Consider the following 11,382-nt stretch of genomic DNA (forward strand, 5'->3'; position numbering starts at 1 on the left):
ACACCAACAATTGAAGCAGCTTTATTCACAACAGTCAAAAGGTAGAAACAACCCGATGTCCATTAACAGGTGAATGGACAAATAAAATGTAATACATGTACATATATATGATGGAATATTATTCAGCCTTAAGAAGGAAGGAAATTCGGATACGTGCTACAACACTGAACCTTGATAACATTATGCTAAATGAAATAAGCCAGACACAAAAGGACAAATACTGTGTAATTCCACTTGTATAAAGTGCCTAGAATAAGCAAATTCACAGGGACAGAAAGTTGAATGGACATTACAAGGGGCTAGAAGGGAGAAATGAGGGTTTATTGTCAAATAAATACAGAGTTTCAGTTTGGAAAGATGAAAAACTGGAGATTGACAGTAGTGATATTTACACAACAATGCATAGTGATAGTTACACAGCAATGCGAATGTAATTTAATGCCACTAATTGTACAATTAAAACAAGTTAAAATGTTTCAATGCAAATGTAATGTAATGCCACTGAATTGTACAATTAAAACAAGTTAAAATGTTTTGTTTGTTTGTCTTTTGAGACAGTCTCACTCTGTCGCCCAGGCTGGAGTGGAATGGCAGGATCTTGGCTCACTGCAACCTCTGCCCCCCAGATTAAGTGATTCTCCCTGTTTCAGCCTCCCGAGTAGCTAGGACTACACGCACCCACCACCACGCCTGGCTAATTTTTGTATTTTTAGAAGAGACGGCGTTTTGCCATGTTGGCAAGGCTAGTCTCAAACTCCTGACCTCAGGTGATCCGCCCGCCTCCACCTCCCAAAGTGCTGGGATTATAGGTGTGAGCCACCACACCTAGCCAAAATGGTTTTAAACAGATTCTAGAGTCAGACAATCCGGATTCATATCCCAGCTCTACCACTTGCTCTCTGTGTGATCTTTGTACTTGAGTTTCCTCATCTGCAAAATGGTAACAGTATAAAACATAGGTTTGTTATGATGATTAAATAATGAGTTCATATACGTATAATAATATATGCAATAATGAGAAGGCTTGGAATGATGCATGGCACCTAGTAAGTGCCCTATCACTAGGTCTCAAACTTTGGCATGTTTCAGAATCACCCAAATTGCTTATTAACACACAGACTGCTACACCCCCACCCCCAGATATTCTGTTTCAGAAGGTCTGGGGTGGGACCCAAGAATTAGCAGTTCCCAAGACATGCTAGTGCTGCTGGTTCAGGGAGCACACTTTGAAAACTGCTCTATATACATGTGAGATGTCATTATTATTACTGGCAATGCCTGAAAGAATACCAGGCACATCAATAAATACTTGTGGAAGAAAGGACAGAAAGACAGAAAGATTCACTGAGCCCCTAACATGAAGTGTTCCCACAAGTAGATGGAGATCTCAAAGTCTTTCCTGGTGGATATCTAAATCAGCCACTCCCACCAGGTCCCTGTCATCAGAGTTTTCCAAAGACTCCCAGGAAGACAAAGAACCAACAGTGACATCTCAATATTACTGAGCCATCTCAGAACTTCCAAAAATGGGAAAAAAAGTTCCTTCTTACAAACCAGTCCTGATGCGAGAAGGGAAGAAGAGGTGGGGGTAAGGGGCAACCATTTATGCTGAGTCTCATATCCCCTCCAGTCACCTTTTTGGTTCAGCCACTGTGGGCAGCTGATTGTCATGCAGGTGCGGCCCAACAGTCATAGCCTCAGCTGCACTGAGGACCTCTTGCTTCTCAGCTGCTGCTGGTCCTACTCAGCCTGTCAAAATACTTCCCATTTGCAGACTCAGTGCCTACAAATACAGACTTGGAAGAGTGAGGGCTTCTCCACCCCTAGAACAAACCTTGACCAGTGGGGGATGGGAGTCAGTAGATAAATACTGTACTCCCCTCTGCTCCATCTCAAGTGGACAATTCTGAGGCACACTCTGCAGTTACCCAGGGAGTCCTCAGTGACGTTTAGCTCTAGCTGCCCACTGTGGAAGCCAGTTCCATACTCATTCTCGGAATGACTTTCTTTCTTTCTCTTTGTCACTATTCTCTTGCTCATAATTCCACTTCTGTTCCCTGGGATAACTTTCCAAAATAAACTGCCTTGTCTAAGCCTCCCCATTTTCAGTTGACCCAAGCTAAGAGAAGGCATAAACAGCTCCACTTACAATGCAAGTGGGCAGGGGGGCAAAATTAGCACAAGAGAGCAAACCATGAGGACAGACTAGAGCCGTTGTGCTGCATGACACAGACTACGTAATGCAGGCATTCAAAGGAAAGGATGAAGTCTGAAGCAGAAGGTGAAGGTTGAGAGAGAGCCCAGAAAAATGATCACAAGAGGAAGGTGGTCTTAGAAAAGGAAATGAGTTGGCCTGGTGCGGTGGCTCCCACCTATAATCCCAGCACTTTGGGAGGCCAAGGTGGGTGGATCACGAGGTCAGGAGTTCAAGACCAGCCTGGCCAACATAGTGAAATCCCGTCTCTACTAAAAATACAAAAAAAGTAGCCAGGCGCGATCGCGGGCATCTGTAATCCCAGCCACTTGGGAGGCTGAGAAAGAAAAGGAAATGAGTCTTACACATGGACAAGCCAGAGACTCGCCTCACTGGAATTGACCACCTGGAAACTGAAGAGACACAGGACCAAAGTACATCCAGATAAATGAGCAGGTCAACAACCAAAGAGATGAGAGGAGATTTCCATGCTGGTCCAGGGAGGCTTACAAGCAGAAGTGTGAACCAAGACATCCCTCCTCCACTTAAGCACACAAAACTTCCTACATAACCCCTGACAACCAGACTCTTGGGCTTACAATTTGTGATTAACTCTTTTTCTTTCTCTCTCTCTTTTTTTTTTTTTTTTTTTTTTTAGACAGAGTTCTAATAGATAATTTTAGAATTTTTGTATTTTTTTTTAGTAGAGATGGAGTTTCACCACGTTGGCCAGGATGGTCTTGATCTCTTGATGTCGTGATCTGTCTGCCTCGGCCTCCCAAAGTGCTAGGATTACAGGCATGAGCCACCACACCCAGTCATGACTGACTATTTTGCTTTCTTTTTACTTCCTTCTATTCTTCTCTCTTTCCTCCTTTTTTATTTTTTTATTTTTTTTTTATTTTTTTTGAGACGGAGTCTCGCTCTGTTGCCCAGGCTGGAGTGCAGTGGCGCAGTCTCGGCTCACTGCAACCTCCACCTCTGGAGTTCAAGCAATTCTCCTGACTCAGCACCCCCCCAACCCCTACTCCCCAGTAGCTGGGATTACAGGTGTGCACCACCATGCCCAGCTAATTTTTGTGTTTTTAGGACAGACGGGGTTTTACCACGTTGGCCAGGCTGGTCTCGAACTCCTGACCTCAAGTGATCCACCTGCCTTGGCCTCCCAAAGTGCTGGGATTACAGGTGTGAGCCACCTCACCTGGCCTTTCCTCCTTTTTTAAAGCAAATGTGAATGTGATCACTAATTGGTCAGACACACTTTATGTATTAATTTATTTAATCCACAAAACAACCTTTTGAGATAGGTTGTTATTGTCTCCATTTTACAGATGGAGAAACTGGGGCTCAGAGAAGTTACACACTGGGTGACAGAGATAGGATTCAAACACTGCCAGTCTGGGCTCTCTCCTTCACATTGCCCCCCACAATGAAGTCATCACATTCTATGTGATAATCCCCCTGATTCCTTTCTCAACATTTCCCATATGTTTTACCCTCACCATGTGCAGAGCCTGTAACTCCATGGAATTCATACATTTCCAAAGCATTCACTGAGTTCGTGGTATATATACCAGATGCTAGACCAGCTGCTGGGAATAACACAAAGTCCCCACTCTCCAGGAAGGTCACACTCAAAGGCAGAGACAAGCACGTGAACATGTCGCTGGGGGTTAGACAGGAGTGCTTACGGGGTCTAGTGGGAGGCAATATGGAAATGATTCATAGAGCCAGAACCACTTGAATTCAGTCTTGTAAAGAAGCTCCACTGGGAAGGTACATTACAGACCTTGCACAATGAACCAAACCATGGAGAGGTGAACCTACACGTCAAGGTGGGAGGGTGGGCCCAGGATGAAATCAAAGATGTAGGTGAAAAACAAATTCTCGCTCATCCCAAAATAGCTGTTATTGAGCAGCTGCTATGTGTTAAGCCCTAGGAGGTAGGAAGAGGAGAATAGAGATACTAATACACTACTCATATCCCACAAAGGTGAAGAATGGCAAAGGTCTACAGACAGTGCCTCAGACAGGGTAAGGTACATCACAAAGATTTGTTGATTCACAGTCTTTCTCCAACATCACTTTAAATCACATGACCAAGAATAGCTTTCCGTAACTGACCATATAAAATCAAGACCAAATGTTTTCCAGATTCAAGGCCCCCATCGTCTACTCTCTACTTGGTTCTACCTCACTTCTTGCTGCTTGCCAAATGTATCTTTTTATTCCAAATACATTACAGGCAAATTAGTGGGAAATATTCACACTTTATATCTCCTTTGCACACATAATTTCCCTGGCCTGGAATATTGATCTCCCTTATTTTCTAGCCATCTTTGTACATAACCTTTTTCAAAAGTAACCAATGCAGGGATGATTTTTTTTTCCACTCAGCTGGTTTTGGCCTTTTCCCTAAGACATCCCATGGCGCTTGTGGATTAAAGTTTCTGGTGTGTTTAGCACTAATGGATTTTGCTCTCTACGGTCCTTACAGTCATGCATGTATGAGATGGCACATAGTAGGTGCTAAAGAAACCCTTATTGGACTCACAGTGTAGTGTTACATACCATAACAAAATACTGGCTGGTTGCAGTGGCTCATGCCTGTAATCCCAGTACTTTGGGAGGCCAAAGTGAGTGGATCACTTGAGGTAAGAAGTTCGAGACCAGCCTAACCAACATGGCGAAACCCTGTCTCTATTAAAAATACAAAACTAGCCTGGTATGGTGGCACACGCCTGTAATCCCAACTACTTGGGAGGCTGAGGCAGGAGAATCGCTTGACTCCAGGAGGCGGAGGTTGCAGTGAGCTGAGATCATGCCATTGCACTTCAGCCTGGCAACAAGAGCAAAAATCCATCTCAAAAAAAAAAAAAAAAACTTCTCATTATCAAGCACTGTGCTTTAAGATAAATATTATCAAACCTTCCTTCCCTTCCTCCCCTGAAACATAGATAATGAAATATACTGATTCATCAGCCTTGTAAATTAATCCCAGTCTCCCGCAAGGAACTGCTATGATGTGACTGAAATCATCAGTCTACACTGGACGACATGTTTCTAGAATAGTAACATTCTAGAAACACACACAGTAAGCTCCCAATAACTATTTGTGGAAGTGAATTAAAACAATCAGCCTTTTTTTCCACACCTGCTATCCACTACATTATGCAGCAAAAACTTCCAAGAGCAAAGTTTGTAAGCAAAATTTGAAGAAGAGCCCAAATCAAACATGGGGAAAGTCATTTGACCCACTTTCCATGTCATGCTATCCTAAAAGACTTAACACTTTCTTCTTCGTGGAGGTAACAGTCTGTCAATTGCTTAGGTTAGTTACCACTATCATCCCTCTCCAACTTTAGGAACTGCCCAACACTGGCCATACAATCTGAAAATGGCATTTTCAAATAATTTATGGATAACATACTAAGAAAGGACTGCCGATTGTCACATTCCACTCTGTGAATCTTTTCGAAAGAAAAAAAAGTAAGCAGTCAAAAAATAAGTTAGGTTTTATCCCTCAAATGATATGTAATTACCATAAATTAAAAAACTAATGTCACAGAGAGGATACTAACTCTGATACTCCAATGTGTATCGAGCAAAAATGCTTTGCAGCCAGCCAAAATCAACCCACAGATAATAAAGGAAACTTTGGAAATGTTGCCGCTCATTTGGACTTTACTTTTCCCCTCTGACAATACTCCACATACTATGAATCAAAGGTATTGGACAATTGCGAGACCTGCCTGGGTCCATCCAATCCATGCGCCTTCCAATGCATTGAGATCTGCCGGGTGACATATGAGATCTAAAGTGGGTGGATAAAAATAACTTGGTCCTCAAAAAGACATGATAAACGCCAGACAGCTGAGTCACTTAGAAGCCTATTTTGACTTTTGAAAGGGACATTCACCCTCCTGCTGCTTCTCACACATTCACATAGAACCAGGTGAAAACCACCACCAACCGCCCCGGGTAGAAGGCGGCGATCCCTCTCAGCTTCCTCCTCCATTCTCCGAGGTCACGACTCGGGATTGAACTTTTAACAATTTATACTTGAGCATGTCAGTCCAAGTGACTCATTTAGAAGGGTAAGGGGGGAAGGCTTAAGAAAACCATCACAATCCAGTAGATCCCCTATTTCTGCTGCCCGAGTGGAGGCACCGGAAGGTTTCGTCTGCCTTTTTTTTCTTTTTCTTTTTTTTTTTTTTTTTTTTTTTTGAGACGGAGTCTCGCTCTGTCGCCCAGGCTGGAGGACAGTGGCGCGATCTCGGCTCACTACAGCCTCCTCCTTCCCGGTTCAAGCGATTCTCAAGCCTCAGCCTCCCGAGTAGCTGGGACTACAGGCGCCCGCCACCACACCCGGCTAATTTTGGGGGTTTTTTAAGTAAAGACGGGGTTTCGCCATATTAGCCAGGCTGGTCTCGAACTCCTGACCTCAGGCGATCCGCCCGCCTCCGCCTCTTAAAGTGCTGGTATTACAGACGTGAGCCACCGCGCCCGGCCCTGACATTCTAAAGGCAAGAAAAGGAGTAGGGTGAAATGGGAAGTGGTGCAAGAAAAGCTCAGAGAGCAAATCAGAATTGTCCAGGAGTGGGGATCCCTGAGCAAAGCAAGTGGTCCCAGAAAAAGAAGGGCTGTGTGTCCGGGGGTGTGAGGGAATCATCCCGTCCACCTACCCGCCCTGCGCTCTGCCCCGGGGAGGACGCAAACGATCTGCAACGTGCAGTTCGGAACAGGGAACTCTTGGACCTCATCTATCTTTAAACGGCGGCGGGGCTGTGTGCAAGCTGCTGGGAATTGGGCCCTTCCAGCCTGGGGAGGCTGGAGGAGCAAAGCCACCAGTCCTCGGCTGCAGCAGCCCTGGGGCGCTCACTGTCTGCCGAACTGCAGTGCTCCTGAGCCAATTCTGCCGCCCAGAGAAAGAGAAGAGGTCCCCGGCCGCCACTGCGCATCTTCTCCCCCGGCTTCACGTGCCGCAGGCCGCCGGCCCCGCGACCCTCCCCCGAGGCGCCTCACTTACGGGGGAGTCGTAGGAGAAGGCGCACTCGTTCTTGTAGACCCTGTCGCCGGACCTGGGCACGCGGATCGTGGGCATGTGGGGCACCAGCAGCTCGCCGATGTCTCCTGCAGCCATCTTCCGGCCTCCGCTGCCGCCCGGCATGCCGAACAGGGCGCCCCGGCGCTGCATGGCCTCGGCACGCACCGGAGCCGAGCGAGCCGAGCCGGAGCCGGAGCGCGCTGTCCGCCGGCGGCGGTGGCGCCAGCGAGCGGGCGGACGGGCGGGCTGCGCGGGCGACCGCAGCCGGGCGAGCTGGGGCGGGCGGGGAGAGCGGGCCGCGGGGCGGGAGCGGGCACCGGGGGCTCGGGGCGGGCGGGCGACGCTGCTATTTTTAATCCAATGGCGAGTCTCCGGCCCAGCTGCAGCGTCAGGCGGGGCTGGGGAGCGCCAGCCGCAGCGCGCCGGGGAGGGGGAGCTGGAGAGGGGCCCTGCGAGCGGGCCGGGCTCGGCGGCAGGGGGCGGAGGGCGAGCCCCTGAGGCGTCTGCGCGGGAGTCCGAGCGGGCTGGCGGCCGACCGCGGCGCGGGAGAGCCCCGGGAAAACACCACGTAGGTGTTTTCTATCCCGAACTGTTGGCTTGCAGAGGGGCAACTCCGAGGAGGCAAACACAAAGAGCAGGATTGGGGGTTTTAAAAACCGCTTGCTTTTAAAACAGCCGAAGACTAGAGCGGTGACGTCCCCGGATTGGGTAGGGGCAGGACTCGATGTGCAAATCTGGAATCTAACGTGAGGCTTAAATCTAAATTTGCGCCATGCACTTCGGTGTTTCCCCACTAAGCTTCGTTCCTTACTTTAACATCCAAAGCTCAAAAATAGAACAAGATCGAGTGAGGATAGAGGGTGTGTGCGCGTGTGTGTAATAATAATATAGGTTTTCTTACATATTGGAGGAAGTCAGGGATGGTCAAGATTTTTTCAGGGCGTCGGGAGGCTTTCTATTTTTCTCGGCCTTTGGAGTATCTTCTATGTGATTCAAAGTTCCCATGTCGAACATTCAGTGGCCTGATTTGAGGATTTTGTAGGCAAACATACATATTCCTGTCTTACTCATCAGTTCCTCAAAATCAATGATGAATGGGGTTGGGCTGGGGTGTTGATCATTTGCAAGCAGAGCATGTCTCCCAGCGTACTCTCATTTTCTCCCAAAAACTCATATGACGGTTTCAGTGACATAGAGGTTCTCTTAACTACACCCAATATATATATTCATAGCAGGGTATCCAGTTAATGAAACGCCGAGAGAGCGAGAAATAGTGAACCAAAACGCTAATTTTTGTAAACTTCTCCCAGATCACACAGTCCTTAAGTTCTTTTTTTTTTTTTTTTTTTCTTACATTATTTATCTGTTAACTCTCCCTGGTTCTCCAGACCTATCTCGAGATTTCCATACCCTCAAGCAAGCCTCGAGCGCACCACACTTTCTTATAACTCATCACTCTCAAATGCTATCTGTTGGAAACGGAGGAGGTGGCACTGAGCAAAAAATCAGACACTATTGTCATCTTCATCATTGGGGCAGATACTCTCAGCGAGCTTTTGCTTTGAATTTAGTCTCATCAGCTTATTACCTTTCAGGTTCATGGATGATGTTTTCTCCAATTACAGAGATAGACTTGGTTTTACAAAACTTAAAAATTTAATCTTAGATTAAATGCAAATTAAATCAGTGAGACACTGTTTTTCATCCGTTGGGCTGATAAAGATATATTGAGTTAGCATGGGTTTGGGAAATAGACCCTCATGCACATTGTTGGTGGGGATAAAAACGATAAACCTCTTTGGAAGGAAATGTAATAATACCAGTCATAACTTTATATGTGCATACTGTTTTCCCCAGCATTTCCTTGTCTAGACATTTATGCAACAGATAAATTCAGGCTATGTAAAGATATTTGTTAGAGCACTGTTTCGGGTAACAAACGTCTGGGGAAAACCTAAAGATCCTTCTGTAGAAAGTGGTTATAATACAGTACCATTGAAAAGAATGAAGTTGCTCTACATGTGCTGATGTGGAACAATCTCCAGATTATTACTAGATGAAAAAAAGCAATTTAAGCAAACTAGTGTATAAAAGCAAGGCTGATAATATGCAGTGGGCACTTTGGCACGTCGTATGTACCATGGGCCTTCCTTCCAGTTGGTTGTACCTGTGGGAAATATTTTTAATGTAGCCCTTTAAGATATACATATGTGTATGCATGCCCACTTGTTTGGCTTTAGGATGTTTCTAGAGCAATACACAAGAAACTGGTGACAGTAAGGATCTGTGGAGAAGAACACAAAGCCTGAGGTTAAAGGAGAACTTACCAACTGATATGGTTAGGCTGTGTCCCCACCCAAATCTCATCTTGAATTCCCATGTGTTGTGGGAGAGACCCAGTAGGAGGTAATTGAATCATGGGGGCAGGTCTTTCCCTTGCTGTTCTTGTGATAATGAATAAGCCTCACAAGAGCTCATGGTTTTACAAACAGGAGTCTTCCTGCACGAGCTCTCTCCTGTTGTCTGCCTCTGTGTGAGACCTCCCTTTCACCTTCCACCATGATTGTGAAGTCTCCCCAGCCACTTGGAACTGTAAGTCCAAATAAAACTTTCTTTTGTAAATTGCCGGGTCTCAGCTATGCCTTTGTCAGCAGCGTGAAAACAGATTACTACACTACCACTTTTTAGCTTTCTGTATGATTCCATTTGTATTATGTGCAAGCATTGCTTTCCCCCCCACCCCCCCTTTCTTTTTTGAGATGGAGTCTCCCTCTGTCGCCCAGGCTGGACTGCAAGGGCGCGATCTCAGCTCACTGCAACCTCCGCCTTCTGGGTTGACGCGATTCTCCCGCCTCAACCTTCCAAGTAACTGGGACCACAGATGCACGCCACCACACCCAGCTAATTTTTTATTTTTTATTTATTTGTTAGAGACAGGGTTTCATCACGTTGGCCAGTCTGGTCTTGAACTCCTGACCTCAGGTGATCCACCCACCTCGGCCTCTCAGAGTGCTGGGATTACAGGCGTGAGCCACCACGCCCAGCCTCAAGTATTGCTTTAAAAATTAATTAAAACTCAGCGGTCGCTCTCCAACACGAGCGCTGCCTATAACTCGCCACGCTCCAGCAGAAGAAGGGGTCTAAGTAAGGAGGTCTCTATACCAGGGCTGGTACAAAGCTGACTGCCCAAAAATCAATTGGTGGTAAAGAACCCAGGAAGCAATCCCAGCACTCTGGGAGGCAGAGGCGGGTGGATCACGAGGTCAGGAGTTCAAGACCAGCCTGGTCAAGATAGTGAAACCTCGTCCCTAGTAAAAATACAAAAAAAAATAGCCGGGCGCGGTGGCAGGCGCCTGTAATCCCAGCTACTGGGGAGGCTGAGGCAGGAGAATAGCTTGAACCTGGGGGGCGGAGGTTGCAGTGAGCCACGATCGCGCCACTGCACTCCAGCCTGGGCGACAGAGTGAGACTCCATATCCAAAAAAAAAAAAAAAACCCAGGAAGCAACTAGCTACAAACGCCACAAGCGTGCGCCCTCTACTGGACAAGTGAAGAAACCTCGTCATTACAGACCTGGTACTGGTACTGTGGCACTGTGGCACTCGGTGAAATTAGACGTTATCAGAAGTCCTCTGAACTTCTGATTCGCAAACTTTCCTTCCAGTGTCTGGTGCGAGAAATTGCTCAGGACTTTAAAACAGATATGCACTTCCAGAGTGCAGCTGTTGGTGCTTTGCAGGAGGCAAGTGAGGCCTATCTGGTTGGCCTTTTTGAAGACACCAACCTGTGTGCTATCCGTGCCGAACATGTAACAATTGTGCCAAAAGACATCCAGCTAACACACCACGTACGTGGAAAATGTGCTTAAGAATCCACTATGCTGAGCACGGTGGCTCACGCCTGTAATCCTAACACTTTGGGAGGCCGAGGCGGGCGGATCACCTGAGGTCGGGAGTTCAAGACCAGCCTGACCAACATGGAGAAACCCCGTCTCTACTAAAATAGAAAATTAGCCCGGTGTGGTGGCGCATGCCTGTAGTCCCAGCTACTCAGGAGGTTGAGGCAGGAGAATCGCTTGAACCCGGGAGGCAGAGGTTGCAGTGAGCCGAGATTGCACTCCAGCCTGGGCAAGAAGAGCGAA

At 46.9% G+C, this 11,382-nt stretch overlaps 1 protein-coding gene and 1 pseudogene across 2 annotated transcripts in view; one reads left to right on the forward strand and one right to left on the reverse strand.

Annotated features, from left to right (window-relative positions):
• The window catches only part of USP13 (ubiquitin specific peptidase 13), a 135,984-nt gene extending 128,365 nt beyond the window's left edge, over positions 1–7,619 (reverse strand). The window contains exon 1 of one of the 2 annotated variants that reach the window (XM_025377547.1): positions 7,224–7,619. In XM_025377547.1, the coding sequence (XP_025233332.1) occupies positions 7,224–7,391 (168 nt within the window). In that variant the 5' untranslated portion in view covers positions 7,392–7,619. Of the gene's footprint in view, positions 1–6,879; positions 6,932–7,223 lie in introns of those variants that run through there. The other variant, XM_025377548.1, reaches the window with a different exon arrangement.
• LOC112619368 lies at positions 7,390–11,109 on the forward strand (annotated as a pseudogene).
• Positions 11,110–11,382: the final 273 nt, after the last annotated feature.

This window comes from Theropithecus gelada, chromosome 2 (genome assembly GCF_003255815.1).
Source record: "Theropithecus gelada isolate Dixy chromosome 2, Tgel_1.0, whole genome shotgun sequence".
NCBI lineage: Eukaryota > Metazoa > Chordata > Mammalia > Primates > Cercopithecidae > Theropithecus > Theropithecus gelada.